Genomic DNA, 20957 nt, shown 5'->3' on the forward strand with positions numbered 1-20957 from the left:
TCGGAGTCAGGAATGTGCTGTGCCTGAGGCTTGGGTGAACTTGAGCTTGGGGAAGATTCAGGAAGGATGTGCTTGATGTAGACTGCACCAGTAAGATGGTACTACCCAGGTGCTGCTCTGTACTTTGTTTAATATAATATTACTAATTATTGGGGTTATTTAATTTTAAATCAAAATGAACAAAATAGACATCGAGTTCCTCTGTACTGGCCATGTTTCAAGTGCTCAGTAGCCACGTGAGACACCCAGCTGAGTGTTTCCCTTATTGAAGTTGGATAATGTGTTAGTTCATTTTCTGTTGCTGATAGCACAATAACCTTAGACTGGGTGAGTTATAAAGAAAAGAGGTTGAGCCGGATATGGTGGCACACACCTATAAATCCCAGCAACTTGGAAGACTGAGACAGGAGAATCGCAAGTTTGAGGCCAGTCTCAGCAACTTCATGAGTCTCTAAGCAAGTTAGCAAGACTCTGTCTTAAAATAAAAAATGAAAAGGTCTGGGCATGTGGCTCAATGATAAAGTGATCTTGGGTTTAATCCCCAGTACCAAAAAAGAAAAAAAAAGAGAGAGAGAGAGAGAGAAAAAAAAAAAAGGTTGATTTTTTTTGGCTCACAGTTTTGGTCCAAGGCGAGAGGCTTCATCTGGTGATGGTCTTGCTGGCAGAGTCCTGAGGGGCACAGGGCATCACATGGTGAGAGAGAGGGAGCGCATATGTGTCTGTGTCTTGTCTGATCTCTCTTCTTATAAAGCCACCAAGCTTCAATCATGGAGGCTCGACCCCATGACCTTATTAACCTAATTACTTCCCAAAGGCCCATCTCTGAATTCCATAGCAGAACACTGCACCCTCTTAATAGCCCACAGCGGGGACTGACTCTAGTGCGTGAGAGACCCTGGGGCACTTGCACCAGAGCAGACAGAGCTGGAGCACTGGAACCTGTTGATTTTCCACGCACCTGGCTCCTGGGGGTCTGGTCATCTCGTGTTCCCAATGGGGGTCCGTGGCAGCCTGGGGTGAGGGAGGGTGCTGTCTAGAGCCCTCTCCAACGTGAGAGCACGCCCCTGGGCCAGAGAAAAGTGTCTGTGGAAGCCGTGGAGCCCCGTTGCCTGGGCAGTGCCCGCCAACCCACGTCGGTCAGCCTGGGCTCCATTTGAGGTGGGAACAGGCCATCAAGAGTCCTCTTGCACAGATGTCCCACCTGCTGCTCGTGGCCTCCAGATTCCTCCTAAGTGCCGCCACAGCTCCCCAGCTCACACACCCTGCCGTGAAGCACAGCTGGTCCCAATCCCAGGAGGAAAGCCCGTTCCCACGGGGTGAATCTGCCAGCTAAGTGGGTGCTTCTCCCCTGCAGGATGAGGACTGTGGAAACATCTTTCCTTCACAAATTGGGGACGAATGGAAGAAGTGGGTGGCTGAAATTTCCAGGGCTGTCTGCTTCGTGTTTAGGGTCTATGGAGGGATTCTGGCTGGGAAGGTGGAAGACCCCATGGTCAGGGAGAGAAGGGAAGGGAAGGAGAGGTGGGCATAGTATTTAGTGTGGGTGGGGCATCCCGGGAGACTGCTCTGATCCTGGCTTGTTCTTTGGAGCCTTGGTTGCTCCTGGGTTTGTGCTTCCTGCGCTGCTGCTTGAATTTGAAAGGGGCACGGTGGGAGCCCTGGCTTGGCTGTTGGTAGGCGCTGCCTTCTCGTAGTCTTCCACGTCGTGTACCCCGCCCCTCTGCTGCCTGCATCTTGTTACCCCATGCGCTCCTCCCTGCAGGCCCCTGCCTGGTCCTCTAGGTCTTTGTCTGACCTAGAGCCGGGCACATGGCGGGTGCTCAGTGAGGAATGATCGGTTGACCCTGTCCTGAGCTGCACCAAGTGTGGAATGCTTGTCGCTGGCTCCGGCCACCTCCTCTTTGGGTTGAGTAGGTCAAACAGGCTGCTCTGTACAGAGGTGGGGGTGCTAGTGCCTGGCTGAATGTGGCATTTGTAGCTGGCCGCACAGCTGTCCTTCTGTTCCTCCAAAGAAGTCAAGAGCCCAGAGGCCCCTGTGGAGAAAGTAGGTGAAGAAAACCCCTGTTCTCCCATCTGGCCCTCTGGTCCCCACACTGTCTCTGGGAAGTGACCAGAAGCCCCATTTTACACATGGGGAGGGAGCCAGGGGACCTGAAGAGGGCAGGCTCTGTCCTGGAGGTCTCTGCTGGGTCATTGTTTTAGCCCTTAGCTAGACAAGGAGCCCCCCCTTAAGCAGACCTGAGGATAGATGGCCATGGAGCCAGTTTTCAGGGGACAGATGCAGCTATAGGAGGCCCAGGTCCTGCCCCCTGGGTGATTGGAGACATGGCGGCATTTACTTACCCCTCTTTCAGTGTCCCCTTTCCACCCAACATACCCGTGCCCCCCAAACCCCCCAGGTCTGTAAACAACAGGTTCACGAATGGGGACAACGCTGTTTTTCCCATGCCCCTTGCTCTCTGCTGAACCTTCCGCCACAACTCTGGAGACCTGGTGGGGAGGTGGCAGGATTCCCATTTTAAAAATGAAGAAACTGAGGCCATGGTCCACGGAGCTAGGGAGCAGCCCCCCTGTGTGGACAGACCCATGTACTGGGCGTTCCTCTAGTTGCCAGGGTCTGGGAGGCTGTTGACGGGGTTCAGTGGGCTCAGGAAAGTTTCTGGCTATAAGAGTCACAGCCTTCGTGGAACCAGGGAGGTCACGGGTGTCCAAGGCACAGTCCTTGTCCTCACCCCTTCCGCCCTCTGCGTTTCGCAATGGGGCTACGTCTCAGTCAGGATCCTTGTGCCAAGGATCCGTGCCAGGAGAGTTTCCATTTCCTGTTGCCTGTCCTGTCCCTGGTCCCAGGTTAGAGAGGTGGGAGGCTTCTCCAACCCCACCACGCCCCTCACCTTGACTCAGCCTTTGTGTCCTAGGAGAGCCTGGCTGTATTTTTCCATACCTACAGCACAGAACAGCTCTGGGCTTCTTCACCCTGTCATGTCCCACACCCCACACAGCCAGGATGGAAGGTGGGCAGGGCACCTGCCAAGCAAGGCACAAAAGGCAACTGTGCCTGGTGGCCCCTCTGCTCTGACATACCTGGTAGCCAGTGGTCGAGGGTGGGGTGTGCACCAGCCACATCTATCAGGACCCCCTTCTTTCTTACACTTGGGGTTTCTCCTCTGTGTACCTCATCCCTTTATCTCCAGTGGGGTCTCCTGTGCCCAGAGCCACTGATGTAACTGGTGTGGTTTGAGATCTGAGAAGAGGAGTCTGCACTTTAGGGCAACACTGCCCTTCACCTTGCCCAGGGACTCCGGGGTTGTAGGCCACCACGGGCTCAGCTTTTGCCTCTCATCCTGACAAAGTCTTCTGGAGGGTTGAGTCTGGGAGCTGAGGACCATTGAAGTGGAAAACTCCCCCACCCGCTGAGAGTACCATGGATGCCGAGATGCCTGTGCGAGGCAGCCGGTAGTTTCTAGTACAATTTATTCCAGAGAGGATGGAGGCCAGCTGTCGCCTGTCTCCAGCTGGAGGCTGAACCAGAGGAAATGGACCTGGACTGCAGCCGGGGGATTTAGGTTAGAGTCGGACAATAAGGAAGGATTTCGTGACAGGTGGTTGGCTCTCATGAGCATCCTGCATGGAGCTTTGTTGAGGACAGGGGCAAGATCACACTTGGAGTGCCAGGTGGGCGAGACCAGCCCCTCAGACACCTCCTGGGGGCCCGGTGGGCGAGAGGTGGTTTGCAGTCAGGCGGGGAGTTTCTTTCCCAGGAGTAGACACTTGCTGCCCCTCCTACTGCTAGATTAATGCCACTGCCTGGCACCCCTCTGGGCTTCACTTTTTTAATTAGCAAAGAAGTTTACACTTTAACCACTTGGTCATCTTAAACAAATTATAATAAATGGGTAGGCTTAATAATCTCTTATCACCAGAGACCCAGCCCTTGATTGAGGATGGGTAGTTACTTATTACCCCAAGCCGCCAGCCACAGGCAAAGGAAGATGGGAAAGAGGAAAGAGCAGCCAGGAGGCCCCCAGGTGGGGAGCTGGCCAGGGTGTCTAAGGCATTCTGAAGGGCACAGGGTGGGGAGTGCCACCACCAAGGGTGGTGGGGAATGTGGAGGGGTCAGGAGCAGGCATCCTCCCCGGGAGGCAGGAACTGGGAGCGTTGGCTGTGGGGAACCTTGTCCTTAGAACCCCCAGCAAGGTGGCCCAAGGCAGGCAACTATTCCCAGCAGAGCAGTCTCAACACCACAGCATCCCAGCACCCTCCTTCCCACCCCCCGCTGGGAGAGCAAGAAGCAGTAACATGCTTGGGAAGACCTTGGTCACCGAGCTTTCAACCATCTTTGACACCTCTTGCACTACCACCCCCTCCCTCTGTCCTGCCTCCCCTCCCCCTGTCTCCTTCCTCTGGAATCTGGTTCCAAAGTCCACAGGGGAGCTGACTCACCAGGGCTAGGACCTCTGGGGTGGGAAAGGCAGTGGGGCTTGACACAGCCCTTACCCCCTCTGTGCTTCTAGCATCAGGCTCCCCACCTGCCTCGGGCAGAGGAGCCAGAGCACACAACACCAGCACCCGAGCCACGCCCAGGCGGACAGACCCACGTCCTGGAAACCCGTGTTCATCACGAACACAGAACACCAGCTCGTGCAGGCTCTGCGGTGACTGAGTGGAGCCTTTGCCTTATGAGCTCTGGCCTGTTTAGGGGAGGGAAGTAGGAGGCCAGGTACATAAACGCCTCGTGGAACGTCAGGTAGCAAAGACAGCGGTGACATTAAGGTCTGGGGAGGGCAGGTGTGCCCTGCTTCAGGTGGGGTGGCCTTCTCCGGGAGATGTTGGGGGCAGGGCCTATTGAAGTGAGAGGGAGCCACGGGAAAGCCAGGTGCCAAAAGCACCGGGGTGGAGAACTGCCCAGCTGGAGGGTGGCCTGAGCCCTGCTGGGCGGGGGGTAGTGGTAGGTGAAAGGGGGTGTCGCCATGCACAGCCAGCTCTGGAGACCTCTGCAGCAGGCACAGCCCCTCAGGACAGGGTGCCCCAGACTCCTCCTTCTATACGTGAAGCAACCGTGGCCACTTCACTTTCTTCCCATGCTCACTTCTGCAGCGCACCATGCGTGTCCTGCACCCAGGGGCACCGTTCCTCTCATTGGGACCCCAGCCTGGCAAAGTCACAGTTCTGCTTTCCAGATGTGGAAAGTTAAGTTCAGAGCGGTGACAGGACACGTCCTAGGTGATCAGCTACTGGACACTGGAGCCCAGGTGTGTCTGCTCTGAAACTGGGACTTTTCTCCTCTGCCCTGGTGTTGCTCACCGAGGGTGGGCTGCAAACCGGACATTTTGAAGTGACTGGCCATCTCGTGTGGTCCGTGCAGACCTGGGTTCGGGAGGACGGGAAGCAGGCAGGCCCTGGACAGGGTGACCGGGCTGCAGTTGAACCAGGTCTCCCAGGTTGCCAGCCTGGAGGGGAGCATGGTGAGTCCGCAATTCCTGTGACCGCCTCTGTGGCCTGCTCAGAGGGCTGTTTTTAGAAACCTTGAGTAGCTGGCGACTTCCTGTGGTTGCTCCTTCTAGCCCTCCCCGAGGTTGGGGTAAGCAGGAGAGCATCTCCGGGGGCGGAGGTGCGAGCAGGAGCAGGAGGCGCGAGCAGGAGCAGGAGGCGCACCCGGAATGCTGATCCGCAGTGGGATCGCAGCGGTGCCTTCCATGTCCACTGCCACCTTCTGCTCTGCTTTGGCATTGCTCAACCGAATCCCAGGCTGGGGATGGATAGTCTGGTTGTTTTGTGGAAAGGGACCCTCAGAGTCAGGGAGCCGCTGGCAGGTGCAGCTGGAGGCATTGTCACCAGCCTGCTGTGTGACCTCACCCCGTCACTAGCCCTATCCATAAATTTCTTCACCTGCAACAGGGGAATAGGAAATATCCACTTTGCTTTGTTCCCTTCAAGGTTTTGCATCTCCAATGAGATTGTGGCGAAGACGTTTGGGTGAGAGGGGCTGGATAAATGAGGCAGGGGCATGTGGGCCCATGTTCCTGGCTAACGTGGGACAGTGAGCAGAGCCACAGAGGGTCGTCAGGTGACCCGGAAAGGACAGTAAGGCAGGGGCCAAATCCAGTGGAAGGCCCTCTGCTCAGAGCCCTAAGCCACCTTGGGAGGAAGGCCTCTTGCTGCCTAGGGACTCACACCCTTATGAGATGTGCCTAGGGACCCACACCCTTATGAGCCACCGCTGGGTGGCTGCTCTGCTGGCCCCTGCAGAAGCCATTCTCTGCTGTCCTCACACTGTTGACCCACTCGCTGTTTGGGAGTCACCTCTGGGCATCCATCAGGGCAGAGAAATGGCAGGCACCCCTGGGACTTAGATTCTGAAAGCAGGGAAAGCATCGAGTCACATATCTAGGTCCCAGCAGGGTACACACACCAGCGCAAGGCTGGGAACCTAGGCCCAACCACCCCAGGGCAGGGCAGTGGTTTTGAGCTGGGGTCAGAGAAGCAGCAGGTGGACAAAGTGGCCCATTTTATCTTTAAACCCCACTGGACGTCCCCCTGTCCTGTATCCCTCAGAAGATGAAGCGGGTGGGGGTGGATTTTGAGAGCATGGTTCCAGGCCATCTGGTGTGTGTGTTTGGAAGGAAGGGGGCTCTTTCCTGTTCCCTGAGGTCAGTTCTCAGGCAGGCAGAGGTGCTGTGGGACCCAGACCTGTGAAGTCCCTTGTGTCCTCAGGGCTCAGGGATTTCCAGCATAATCCGCCAGCCCAGCCAGCCCTCCAGGTGCCTCAGAACCCTCGCTGACGTCCCATCCTGCACTCAGACCCCACCAGCCCTTCCCTGTTTGCTTTAGCCAAACCCGCAGCCCTCCTGGGTCAGCCAGCTCCTGCAGAGCCGCCCAGGCTCAGCTCTCACGGGAGGGCTGCTGGGCTACTGGGGGAGGAGTGACCATCCCAGCCGGAGAACAATGGGGGCAGGGTCACCTGCCTTGTTTTCTTTGTCCCTCCCAAGTGAGAACAGGGCTCCCAGGCCTGTGAAAGTCGGAAACCCAGAAGTTTTTGCTGAAAACCTGCTGCCATTTGGCACCGGCCCACCCCTGTGAGCGTGAGACCTAGCTGTGCTTCTGGGCTCCGCAGAGGCTGCTGAGAGATGGCCTGGGCTGGGGAAACCCAGAGGTGGACAGGAGGCCTGTCCTGCCTGTGCCCCAGTGCTAACTCTGCGGGAGGGACCTTTAGGGTCAAGGGCAGAACTGAAAATGCCTGAGTAGACTCACCTGGGGGAGCTTTCAGGCACCGAGTTCCCAGTCCAGGCTCAGGACCGTTTCTGCTGGAATCCGGGGCGGGGGACCCAGCTGGAGTATTTTTCCAACCCCCCCTTAGAAGTCAGCACACAGTCCAGGTGGGGCGATGGTAGTACAGTGGACCACCCCACCCCGCCTGTGGTTTCACCTCCTGTGGCCTCAGCTGCCTACAGTCAGTTGCAGCCTGAAAATATTAAATGAAAAATTCCAGGAATAATTCATGAATTTTAAAGTAGCACGGTGAAATTTCCTGCCATTTGTGCCTCCTGCCTGGGAGGTGAATCGTCCTTCTTCTGGCACGTCCATGCCCAATCTGCTGCCATCATTTAGGAGCTGTCCTGGTCATCAGTCAGCTGTGTTCTGGTTCACTCTGTGGTGTCCCCTGAAGTGTGTCCCAAGGATAGGAGTATTATGCGACGCTCCACTTTACCTGGTGGGCTTCCTGGGATTCTGGGGCTCAGGTTTAATCCAGGTGTGGGCCATGGTCAGGAACCGGGAGCACACTGGGTTGGGGTGCCATTTTGTACACAGCCCCACCTCTGACACTGGGCTATTCTCTGACTGACTGCTTCATATCTGGGCTCAGGGACGCAGGCAGGGCACTGGGCACATTGCCTCAAGGACCATAGATGACGTAGACAGTACGGGTTTCCTTCAGCCTGAGCGTAGCCTCAGGGAGACAGAAGGCACACTTGAGAGGGCCTGGGAACGGGGCTTTTGACTTGCCGCGCTCCTGGTGGCCAGTAAGCTGACTCCCAGGAGCGAAAGATGTGTTTCCTTGCATGTGCCCTGGAGGAGTGGGGGTGGGGGCGGGACGGGGTGCTGGTCTGGTCATGGTTCTGGCAGAAGGGAAATGTCAATTTAGAGGAAGTGTCCCCCATCCTAGTTGGGAGGCCCCAGTGGTCATAGTCATTTAATAGACAAGTCACTTCTCATGTTTTAGAGAAGAGGTTGACAAAGAGACCAAACCGGCTAGAAGAACCCAAAAGTGCCGACTGAGCTGAACTGGAACCAGGTCTTCAGATCCCAAGTTGACACCCCAGCAACGGACTTGTCCTTCTTTCAGCTAAAAACATGATATGTCCTCCATGTAGGTATTGGAGCCCTACTGGACGTGCAGATGAGCCCGAGCAGCTCCGGTCTTAGGAAGTGCTGTGTCCGTGATTGCCCTGGCCCACCTCTGCCCCAGAGGCCTGCTCCTTCCCTGGGAGTGGCTCCGTGAGCGAGCACTTGCCTAGCGTGCTCAAGGCTCTGGGTACAATCCCAGCACCAAAAAGAAAAAAAAAAGGCAGAGCCCAGGTGATCTGGGCCTGCAGCTGGTGCAGGGATCTGGTGCCATCCCTGGACCCCCGCCAATGCCTTGTTCATGAACTGTGGTTGCCCTCTGAGCCACACCCTGGTGACCTGGGTTAGGCTGGAGGGTGGTGAGGAAAATACCAAGAATTCCTTCCCCCTGGCCTGTGTTTTTCTCCTTCCCCAGGTAGGTGGAAGGCCTGAGTCCAGCTCCCCACACTCCCTCTTACCCCGTCACCATCCTCTAAAGACAGCCGTTTCACATTACCATCACCTCGGGAACTTTGTATTTTTAATTTATTTATTGGGGGGGGGGGCGCCTTTAAAGACCCGTGCCTGGGTCAACAGAATATCTGGGCACAGTGTTGATTTAAAGTCCAAGGTGGATCCATGGGGGCAGGTCTGTCCGGACTGAGTCGCTGATTTGACCGCTCTGTAGTGTGTAAGTCTCAGTTTCCTCATCTGAAAAGAAGCCCTCACCTCCTCTCCCCTACCCCAGGTAACCTTAAGGAAATGGTTGGAAAAGTTGGGTCAGTCTGAGATGGAGAATGGAAGGGAATGACAGTCACCACGGGCTTAGCTGAGGGAGTGTTCAGTTCTCTAATTTGTCTTGGGAATAAGAGTTGACAGGTGCCCACTTTCTCTCCAAGAAACTTTTGACATTCAGATGGTCCCAGGGTGGACTCTCAGATTGAGCAGGACCAGCCCATCAGCTGGGCAAACAAGCACTCCACAGCCCCTCCCCGCTCACTCCCGGGGCCCCGAACTGCCGTGGGGGAGAGGTGGAGCCCCAGGACACAGGCTCCGGCCCTCCCAGCCTCCCTTCACCTGTTCCTAGGTTTGCAGCTTTAAAATATTTAAATATGCAGTGAACATGCCCAGACTGCAAATATTTGCCTGGCAAGTGTCTGTGATAGGTTTCCTAACCTTCTGTCCTTCTGAGAAATCCTCCACTCCCTGTGGGCCCGGGGTCCCACCCTGGACTCCCCACCCCAAGGGGCGTGATGGTCCTTGTTAGAGAGCAGATGGCCTGAAAGCCCTGCCTGTAGCCGGTGGCAGGCATGGGGTTGCCCTGAAGTTGCGAGTGGCTGGGCGGGGAGTTGGTACTCAGGTTTGGAAAAGCTGCCGTCCTCTGTCCCTCCTGACCCCAGCCTCACCCAGCAAGTGCATGGTAGGGGCCTGGTGATGGCATTTTCTTCCTGGCGCCCTGCCCAGTTTGCTTGGCTGGTTGAGAAACTGGTCCATGTGGCTCGGAGCCTCTTGGGGGGCAGAAGTCGAGTGAGGTAGCCTTCTGAAGGATGGGGGGAACATTTAGACATGCCTGTTCCCCCCACCAGGTGGCCAGGGAACACCTGGGGAGCCACAGTACCTGCCCCCTTCCCCCATGTGGCCTGAGGAAGCTATTTGATCAGATGAGAAGGGAAGATGTGGCAGACATGAGGGAGATGGGGACAGTCTCCTCACTGTCCTGCCCTCCAGGTATGAGCTCACACCCCAGCCCTTCTGGCCTCTGTCCGGGGCTTGCCAGCCCCCCTGGTCCAGCCTCGGTCTTTGCTCCTGGGTGTCACCTCGCTGCAGGGTCTTGTCTCCCAGCCTGCACACATACGAATTACCGTCCTCATTGCCGATGAATTTACTGGCACTTGCTCGTCCTGCATGCCTTACATGTGTTCAGTAGGTCGTGTTTGGGGCAGATAGAGACACCAGGGCTGAGAGGCTGTAGTTTACCTGCTACTGACAGTTGAGAGACCCTGTCCACATCAAGCCTCAGGTTGGTCCCACCAGTGCCAGGAGTACAGGTCTACGTTTGACATGGCCCCCTCGTTCCTACAGTGGCCTTTCTGTGAGTGGAACTGAGTGACCTTGGAGAGGAGGGGCGTGAAAGGATTCTCTGAGAAAAGTGCCCAGCTGGTAGTGTTTTAGTCCACACTGACCTTTGTGTCCATTTCCTGCTCTGGGTAGATGCACTGCCCTCTCCATGGAGAGTTTCTGGAGGGAACTGGCCTCCCTTCCTGCAGGAAGGACAATCCTCGTCACCCCGGGGCGTCTCCCAGCCCCACTGCTGCTTGCTCTGCCCCCTCACACCCCTTCCTTGGGGCTCTGCTGGCCTCACTCCTCCCCAGCTCTGGCCCTGCCTTCTCCCAGCCTGGTGGCACTCTCCCTGGTTGGACGCTGCATCCGGGCTTCTCCGCTGCACCCCCTGCCTTGGCTGGTTCAGCACCTCTCCTTCCCTTCTTGTTGGATAAAGACCTCCACCAAGTTGCTGATGAATTTAGTGAAGACCCAGCTGCAGACGATGCTGGAAGATGCTGGGGTGTGGAGGGTCATTCATGAGGAGCGAGCTGGGCCTGAGCAGGGCCACTCTGTCTCAGTTCACGTCTTCACGCATTGAAGAGGTATTTGGTGAGGAGCTACTACATGCCAGGCCTGTCCTAGGCTCTGGGAATGTAGCAGGGGGAAAGAAAAGAGATAAATCCCTGCCTTCCTGGAGCTTAAATTCCAGAGAGTCTGTGCATTCCTGTGGAAATTTCCTTTGCAGGTGTTGGAGCACTGTGTTCTGGACCTGAATTCTCTCATAATGAGAAACCCAACTGTGTTCCTCTTTCCTGTCTATAGAATGCAGAGAGCCATACTGCCCCGGTTGGCTTCGTACCCCAGCTCCACCACTGACTAGTGTGTGACCTCAGGGTAAATTTTTTTTTTTTTTTTTGTAACAGGGATTGAACCCAGGGGCAATTAACCACTGAGCCACATCCCCGGTCCTTTTTATTTTTTATTTTGAAACAGGATCTCTCTAAGTTGCTGAGGACCTCGCTAAGTGACTGAGGCTGACTTTGAACTTGAGATCCTCCTGCCTCAGCCTCCTGAGCCGCTGGGATTACAGGCGTGCGCCACCTTGTCTGGCTAAAATAGGGGTAATATCAGAACCTACTTTATAGGACATGGTGACTCAGTGAGCTAAGTGTTTTAAAGTGCTTGGATCAGGGCCTGTTCTAATAAGTGCTCAAATATTTACTTACTATCTATGAAATAAGAGCAAGGTGACTGGAAGGGTAGGGCAGAGGAGTGAGAAGGTTTTCTGTACCCCGTGCGCCCTGGGCGCCTGAGGATTAGCTCTCTTCCCCTCAGGGCCAGAGGGACCAGGCGAGCGCTGATGGAATGAAATAAGTGTGGGTACAACCAGCGACCGCACCGGAGGTTGTGTCCCTGGGTCACACGCAGGCCCTGGAGGTTGGGTGCCGTACGGAGTCCTGAGGTCTGGAAGCCATGGCAGTTGCAGGAGCTCAGGGCAGGGCCTGGAGTAGTGCCGCGGGTGCCCACGGCCGCAATCCCCAGACAGACTCACGTCTTGCTGGGCCTGTCTTTCCCCACCCTGACCCTCGGAGCGGGAGACCCTGCCTGCCGTGTCTGAAGGTGAAGGTGGCAGTGTGTTCCAAACTGATGCGTCCGTGTGTCAGGATAAGCCTCCTCTAGGAAGGGGCCTGTGCGTGGGAAGCCTCAGACTCCCAAGGGACCGTGGGCTCTCAGAGACCTCAGGCCGTGTGGACAGTGTGGACAGTGGACAAGCTGTGGAGTCGGGGCAGCTGGCGTCTCGGGCTCCAGGCAAGGGCAGGGCTATCCCATCCCGGAGGCCCTGGGTCAGAGTGGCCCGACTGGTTTTGGGGCACTTGTTTTTTCAGCTGGTGGGAGGGGGTGGAAGTGTGCACTGGCCTTCCTGTGGCCTTTGTGGGGAAAGGGGCAGAATCCCAGTGGTTAGGACCCAGATGGGCCTGGGTTCTAGTCCCAGCTTAACCCTGCGGCCTTGGGCTACTTCCTTAACCTCTTGAAGCCTCAGATCCTCTTTTACCAAGTGGAAAAAATGACAGCATCTTCCTAGCAGGATTCTGTCCTCAGTAGATGAGCTCAAGGCACATAAAATGCTGAGCACTACACTTGGCACATAGTCAGCCCTCAGTAAATCAAGCAGCTTTATGATGAAGGTGACAGAGGCAGGGAACTCTGCCTCGTCCCCAGACAAGGACCTGGCCTGGGCTGTGTGCAGGCACCCTCCTCCCATCGTTCTCCAGGCTCAGATAGAAAGGGAAATATTGTCTTGTATAAATTCAGGAGCCAAGTTAAAGAATCCTGCAAATGAGCAGGGGCCACCTCCTCCCGGGAAGGCTGTTTCCCTAACCCCGGGGCCGGGACGCCTTGTCTAATAGGGTGTTTGCCTGGCTCCCCACAGCCCTTCCCCTGACCCAGGGATGGCCTCTGCCCCGGGTCAGCTCTTCTGTTCTGGGAGACTGGCTGAGTCCTCCCCGTCGTCCTGTGGAATCCCAACCATGATCACCAGAGCCACAGCTACATGTGGTGGGAATGGGGAGCGGGCACCCCAAGTTCACATCCAGACGTCAGCTCCCTGAGCCCAGCCTTCCTCCCGCCAAGTGATGTGCAGCAGGGTCTAGGAAGAGCCAGCTTGGTAGTATATGTATAGAAGCCCTAGCAAGGGGACAGCAACACAATTGTCACTCTCCTCAAATCCCCCCCCCCCCCCCCCAGCCAGCGGGTAGGCAGAACCACACTGATTCCCAGGCCAGCTACTGGGGAACCATGAGCAGAGGAGGCAACAGCAAGAGCTGTTGGGGGGCCAGGGCAGGCAGATTGGGAAGGGAGCTGACGGGAGGGAGAGAGGCAGGGAGTGCAGACTGGAAACCAGCTGGTCGGCAGCCCAGGCCTGCTGTCCAGGTACCCGCTGCCCCACCAGCCTAACTGCCACCACTACTTCTAGCATTGTGACCTCCAGCTACTGCAAGGATTTCCCTGATGCTTCCCGCCCCACACAGCTGGGGGCCTTTGGAAGGCCTACCCGATGGGTGACCCTGGGAGAGGGGAAGTCCTGAGGCTCTGGCTCCCTGATGACCCGGGAAGGCTGGGACTGCAAGCTGTTACTCAGGGCGTACGCTCAGTGGAGTGAGGGGCAGGAGGCCCAGCCTGTCCACCTCTCCGTGCTCCTATCTTGAGTGCCATCTCTGGGACTGTATTCTGTCAGCTCTTATGTTTGATGTCTGCTTAACACTTTGTAAGTGACCCCCAAATTTACAAAGGTCCCCTTTGGCAAGCTAGTGGGTCTCAGAGGGAACTTCCCTGTCTGGGGGGCTGACCTGTGAATTGCAGGGCATTTAGCATCTCTGGCCTTCTGCCCACTTAATGCCAGCATGTTCCCTCGCCCCATCATCCTCTGGAATAAACCCATCCATTTCTTCTCTGTGTCTCCCCAGTGTCCGGCACATACCGTGCTCTTCCTCGTACAGCATTTCCCAGCCCTTCCAGAGGTGCTCCCTGTCCTAGCCACGCCACACAGCACCCTGGCGGGTGGTGCTCCCACTCCCCACCCCAGCCCTGACACTTCTCCTTATCAGAAGTCGGTCACCACAGGGCAGCCCTGGTTGAGGTAGATCCTATTCACAAAAGCCACCTTGTCTCCTCTTGCCCCGTGGCTCACTGGTCACCGTATCCTGCGAAGTCCGTGCATGTCTCGCGTGACCCTGGGGAACAGGGCGCTCAGCTCCTTCCACCCGGGACAGATGGCACTGCCGCCTGTGGCCTGATACCTCGTTTGCTGGTCTTTTGGCAACCACCTTCGTGTTTGTTGATTTGTGGTCACCTGGAACCAAGGACTTTCCCCTTTGGTCCAATACTGGTCTTTTCTAATCCAGAATTGCTAGAAGCCTTGAGAATTGAAAAGACACTCGTAGTTCCTCAGTGCCCACCGTATCTCCAGATGATCTGGGGTCTCAGTGCTGCCTTCGTACTGTGTTGCCGTCTTCCTGCCCCGGCCTACCCTTCATTTTCATCTTCTACACATGGGATTGGTCAGCCATCAATGTCCTCACTCTGCCATTGATTACAGGGATAAAGAGGCCAGGCCTTGGGCATGATCAGAGACGCCTCATCTAGATTGAGGGTGACCAGCACTGCTTGGGGTGGTGTCTGCCCTTGAGTGGCCCCGGTGATCCCGGCTCCACCCCACACTTCTCAGTCTTGTTCACAAGAGTATCTCTAAGTGCATCTGTCAGCTACCTTGCTGGAATCGAGATGGGCGGCATTCCACGAGACTCGAAGGCTTCAGAGGAGATGCCGTTAGCTGAGCGTGACTATGCGCGCTTCTCTCACCACCGCTTCCTCTGCTCAGTACTCCTGACGTCCTGTTCTCCCCATTCAGCAGTTTCCAAGGGTTTGCTTTGCCTTCTGAGTTTCTAGAGTCCACCCTTTTCCTTCTTGTGACTATAGGGACAGCAGGTCTAGGGGACATCTTTTCTGTTCCCCACGATTCCACAGGGGTGACCAAAGTGGTGACCCAATGTCACCTTTGATTCATTTCCTGCTTAAAGGTGTTCTTGCATGTTCTTTCATCTGTTTACTTCAGACCATCTGGTTTAATTAAGATTGATATCAGGTGTGCACAGTAGTGCAAGCCTGTAATCCCAGCAACTCCGGAGGCTAAGGCAGGAGGATCGCAAGTTCGAGGCCAGCTTCAGCAACTTAGTGAACGTCTGTCTCAAATTAAAAAAAAAAAAAAAAAAAAAAAATTAAATAAAAAGGGTTGGGGATGTAGCTCAGTGGTAGAATGTCTTGGGTTTAATCCCAGTACCAAAAAAAAAAAGAATTGATACCAGTTAACAAAAGTAGAGGCAAGGGAATGGGGTGGTTCTGGCTTTCTCCGCCATCTGTTTATCGTCAACACACGGGGTTCAAGTTCTTCCTCATTCTCTTGCTCCAAACGTATGTTTAGGTTTTTCAAAAGCCTCTTGGGGCTGGAAGTACAGTGATAGAGTGCTTGGCCCTGGGTTTGATCCCAGCACTGGTGGGTGGGGAGGCCCTTTAGGATGGTCCTGTTTAGTTCTCTTGATGGCAGGTTTGTATCTAAATCCCCTCCAGTTGTTTCACACGTAAATGGCTGGTCCAGCTAGACCACAGGCTCTGAGGACAGGGACTTCTGACTGAAGTCAGTGCAGCACGCCCCCCGCCCCCAATGTCCCCGTGAGGGATGCTTCACAGCCTGCAGGGAATGTTCTGGAAGTGCAGGAGGAGGCAGGGCAACAAACAGTACGCGGTTTGACGGTGCGTCAGGCAAGCACGTCATCATGGAAAATTCTTTACAGAGTGTGCAGATCCATTTACACGGGCCTCTGCTGCTTCTGCAAACGGCACATTCCTTAAGATCAAGCCTCCCATTCCCTTCCCCACCAAACCTCAGTCATGCCTCGGGTGGGCTGGAATGCGGCTGCAGCCTCACTCCTCAGTCTCTGCCCGCTGCCCTCGGCTTGGTTTTCCCAGGGAATTTGGCTGGGCTCCTGGTCTCTTGGCTGAGCTGGGTCATCCTGGGACTCCTCTTGGGTGCCAGGACCCCACCCCAGCTTTAGAGCCCCCCTTCTGTTTTTCTTATACTGTGGATTGAACCCATTGATGGTTCACCACTGAGCCACACCCCCAGCCCTCTTTGTTTTACTTTGAGAAAGGATCTGGCTAAGTTGCCCAGGCTGGCCTCGAACTGGTGATCCTCCCTCGGGTCTCAGCCACCCGAGTTGCTGGGATCACAGGTGTGTGCCGCCACACCCAGCTTAGAGCCTCTTCTGGGCTTCTGGGCCCAGGCTCTGGCAACCAGCAGAGCCCCACTGTAGGCTGGGCTGAGTGACAGGCAGAGCTGGAGGATGGGGGTCTAGATGACTGTTGAGTCAGTCACCCTGACATGTACCCACTGCCCCTTGACCTACCTGTCCCTGCCCAGACAGGTGCTCAGCCCAGGGCAAAGGAAAAAGGAATCCAGGGCAGGGAGGGGAGGGGGTGCCTGTAGGGTAAATGAGAATCCTGCGGGTTAGGAGGCACAGCTGGTTTGCATGCCCTCAGGGGACAGATCAAGGGGGCACTGAGCTGGATCTTAGCAGGTATCCTAGAGCGGGTTGAAGAATATAGGGCTCCCTGTTGGGGGTCCCTCACAGGCAACCTGAGCAGGGACCTGGTCTCTCAGGTGGAACTGGGGGAGGGCTGGGGACAGTGTCGCGAGTTCTGAGTGTCTGCATCACAAGAATGACTGTCGTCGTCACACTCTTCTACCTTTGAGAAGTAGAATAGTACAGTGCTTCTCAAAGTGTGGTCCTCGGACCAGTAGCATCAGCACCACCTGGGAACTTGTTAGAAAGTCCCAGACCTTCTGACCAAATTCTGAAGGTGGGACCCAGCAGTCTGTGTAACCAAAGCTCTCCAGGTGAATCTGGCACACTACTAAGTTTAGAGCCAGAATGCCAGGTATGTGGCCTTAAGCAAATAATTCAGCCTCTCTGATCCTCCATTAAATGCCTCAACTATACACTGCCACCTTGATATTGCGATGATTAAAGGAGAATGCTTTCAAGGAATTCAACGCAGTGCTGTTACTCAGAAAGCACCTGTATGTATGGCCTCAGTTCTGATTTCATCGCCACTCTCTCTTTTTAGGTAGTATCTGATGCTGCAGGGCAGGGCGTGGCCATCACAGGGAACCAGACCTTCAACAACTGGAACTGGCCAAATGCAATGATTTTTGCAGCCACAGTCATCACCACCATTGGTAAGTTTCCTGAGAACTTCGGGCACCCTCGCTCCATGCCCTCCGTTCTTGGAACCTTACAGGAATCCAGTTTGGGTAACTCACCCTTATTGTGGGTAAAATCTGGCCTGCTACACTTTGTCCTACGGACTACTAAGGATTTAGTATGACCCTGGTGACGTTCCGAGCCTGTAAGATTGTCTTCGTGGGTTCTGGACTGAGCCTTTTGGCAGCAGCAGTGACACAGCCTGGTGGCTAAACCCTGCAGGAGACCAATTATGACTGCACAGCCAGCCACTTCAGAAGCTAGGGGCTCACAGCACCACGGGCTGCCTCCCACCGTTCCATGGGTTGCCTAGATGCAGCTGGCCCCTTCTTGCTCAAGCTTGCTCAAGCAGTCAAATGATGGCTGTGGTGGGCATCATGGAAATGCCCAGCTGGCCTGATGTCCCAGATGGCTCCTCCCATCCCAGGTCTGACAGTGGGTGCTGGCTGTTGGCTGGGGGCTCAGCAGGGAGGAAAACAAGAGGCCCCTCCACATGTGGCTCTGGCATCTCACAGTATGGCTGAGGGAGGATCCCGGAAGTGAGCCTATCAAGAGAACCCAGGGGAGAGGCAGCAGGCTTCTTAGACCTCAGCCTACCCAGCAGCCTCTACTGCTTCCTGTGGTCAAGCAAGTCGCCGAAGCCCCGAATCAAAGGAGGAGAATGGTTCCACCTTGATGTGAGCAGTTGCATAAGAAGGGAGGGGACTGAGCATGGCCATCCTGGGGGACTGTCCATGTTCCTGTGGGGTGTCTACCAGAGAGGGTGTTTTCCTCTGATTTACACAATGGTACCATGTGAGCTAGTGGAGGACCTGCTGTGGGGGAGGCTTAGTCTCTGCCTGCAGGGAGCTCCCAGTCTGACGGCGACAAGGCCATGCCATCATAATTGCTGCATAAGTGATCGTGGCCAGAGTGGGATCAAGGAAAGTATCATTACTTAAATATTGATATTAGATCAATATCAATTGATCCCAGAGAATGGGCCTCCCACAAGCAGGAGTGTGTGTGTGTGTGTGTGTGTGCGCGCGCACGCGTGTGCACTAGTGGGGGTCAGTGGGGGCTGCCGGTGCTCTGCCTGTGTGCCTGGCCTCACTGGCCTCCGTGTCTCCTCCCTTAGGTTATGGCAATGTGGCTCCCAAGACTCCGGCCGGGCGCCTCTTCTGTGTCTTCTATGGTCTCTTCGGGGTACCTCTCTGCCTGACGTGGATCAGTGCCCTGGGCAAGTTCTTCGGGGGACGTGCCAAGAGGCTGGGCCAGTTCCTCACCAGGAGAGGCGTGAGCCTGGTATGTCCCCAACCTTCGGTACTGGCAGAATTGGGGGGACCGTGACAAGGGAGGGGGGAGGATAGGAAGGCTTCAAGAACGAGGGGTGTGGGGACATGGTGGTTTTGGTGATCTCTGCCCTACTGTGCAGACTGGGAGCATTCCTCTCCCTCCTGGACAAGGTAGCAAGCCTCCTGGACATGGTGGCCAGGTGGCCTCTCCTAGCTGGTCCACGCCTGCAGCCTGGGGTGTCCGTGCTAGGTTTCTGAGGTCTCTGCCGCGGTCTGACGGGGTCTCCCACTACCCCTCAGCGGAAGGCACAGATCACATGCACGGCCATCTTCATCGTGTGGGGTGTCCTGGTCCACCTGGTGATCCCGCCTTTCGTGTTCATGGTGACCGAGGAGTGGGACTACATCGAAGGCCTCTACTACTCCTTCATCACCATCTCCACCATCGGCTTCGGTGACTTTGTGGCTGGTGAGTCCCTGTCCCCTCCTCTCGCCTCCCCCTCTCCACCTTCTCTTCTGCCCCCTCTCTAACCTCAGCCCAGCAGACCTTTGCTGGTGTCCTGGTAGCTGTCCTTCTCCTCGCTTGGTGTCCAGTCTGATCTCCTCGCTGTCTCCCCCAACTCCTGGGCTAGGAGGAGGACCTGCAGCCTGCAGGGTTGGGCCTCCTACCCAGAGAGCTGGGCCGTCCCATCCTAGCCGCCTGCTGTCAGTCACAGAGCAGAGGGAACCGTCTTAAAACTTTGGCTCAGAGGCCTCAGCCAAACTTCGCTGTTGCCACAGGCAGACTAAAGACAAGGCAGGCCTTCTCCTCAGCTGCCCTGCCCCCTCAGCCCTTGCATGCCCTTCTCCTCCTCTGCTTAATCCCTGAGGACAGGAAAGGCAGGAAGGTTCTTTAGCCCCTTTGTCTGAAGTCCTGCAACCAGCTTGCGCCTGTGGCCTGCACAGCCTCTTGGTTCTTAATCTTCTTGACACCCTGCTCAGCCCGACTGAGCAGCGTTTGTTCCCTCCATGCCTGTGCCCTGCCCAGCTGACCTCCACCTCCGCTCCAGGGCCTCTGGTCTTCACCCCAACTCCTCACCCAGAGGGCAGGGGCAGGGCACCTCTGCCCCCTGCATGTGGAATGCAGGGAGAGGGCAGCTGAGGGGGTAGAGGAACAGGAAGCAGGGTGAGAATACTCCACTGATCCTGGCAAATCTGAGCCTGCCTGCTGTCTTGGAGATACATGTAAAGGTGCAGCCCTGCCATTGTCTAGGCCCTGGGCCCAGAGCAGGCTGAGAGGGAGCCTCTGGGATCAACGGAAGGCCGAGGCAGGTTGAACCACTGTGGTCAGCTCCCGCAAGATAATAATCTGTCTTTTACCTGTAAAATTGGTTAAAGTAACAATAATAATAATAAAAATAAAAATAATGCCCACCACACAGGATGTGAAAAATGAAACACGTCTCTGTTCCTGAATACAGCAGTGTTAGCGTGGGCCTCGTCATCGTCATTGTCAGTCTGCCTGTGATCAGGAGCCTTGAGTAGGACTGACAGCACGCTGCAGACGGAACACCTCCTGAGGCACAACCCGGCCCCAGGGAGCCTAATCTGAGGCCAGAGGCTGCTGTCTCCTCCAGTCCCTTCTCTTAAGTTCCTTCTGGTCTGAGGGAGGAGGTAGGGTAGAGATCCACACAGTGGGAAGAGGGAGGTCAGGGAAGAAGTCTCATCCTAGAATGTAAGAGGGCCACCAGAACTTGGGGGTGACCCAGGAAGGCACTGGAAGAGGACAAGGAGTCCTCCAGGCCCAGGAAGAGCCAGTCTTGAGAAAGGCAGAAACAGGAAGCAGGGAGGCAGACCAGGCCTTCCAGAACAAAGACAGTTCCAAGTGACAGCACTTGCTGGGTCATCTTAGTGCAGCCACCCGCCTCATTCACGGAGAAGCAGCACGTCCCTCCCCTGTGTGGGGGCTGCCAGCACCTCCATCATGTAGTTTCCATCCTGTTTTTAACTGCTGTCACATACACGCTCCAGCTGGGCACAGCAGAGGACCTCACAGAAAGGCACTTATGAGCTGTTCTTTTCTTTTTTCTTTTTCTTTTTGGCACCAGGGATTGAACCCAGGGTGCTTAACCACTAAGCCACATCCCAGCCCTTTTTACGTTTTATGTAGAGACAGGGTCTTGCTAAGTTGCTTAGGGCCTTGCTAAGTGGCTGAGTCTGGCTTTGAACTTTGAGATGATCCTCCTGCCTCAGCCTCTTGAGTTGCTGGGATTACAGGCGTGTGCCACCATACCCGGCTGTGAGCTATTTCTTGACTCACATGTTGGTTAGTTACTGCAACAGAACCCCAAGCCCCTTTATCCTCCCTCACCTATAAGGCAACCACTGTCCTGACTTTTGTTTTTTTTTTTTTTTTTAAGACAAGTTCTCCCTAGGTTGCTGAGGGTCTTGCTAAATTGCTGAGGCTGACCTTGAACTTCAGTCCTCCTGCCTCAGCCTCCAGAGTGGGATTGTGGGTGTGCAC

At 55.6% G+C, this 20957-nt stretch overlaps 1 protein-coding gene across 2 annotated transcripts in view; it reads left to right on the forward strand.

The window, feature by feature from the left end:
• KCNK5 (potassium two pore domain channel subfamily K member 5) overlaps positions 1 to 20957 on the forward strand; it is a 42606-nt gene that overhangs the window by 18641 nt on the left and 3008 nt on the right. For both annotated transcript variants that reach the window (XM_079148355.1, XM_079148356.1), the window contains exons 2-4: positions 17044 to 17155; positions 18298 to 18464; positions 18755 to 18923. In XM_079148355.1, the coding sequence (XP_079004481.1) occupies positions 17044 to 17155; positions 18298 to 18464; positions 18755 to 18923 (448 nt within the window). The remainder of the gene's footprint in view (positions 1 to 17043; positions 17156 to 18297; positions 18465 to 18754; positions 18924 to 20957) is intronic.

Source organism: Sciurus vulgaris, assembly GCF_902686455.1.
Source record: "Sciurus vulgaris genome assembly, chromosome: 7".
Lineage (NCBI taxonomy): Eukaryota > Metazoa > Chordata > Mammalia > Rodentia > Sciuridae > Sciurus > Sciurus vulgaris.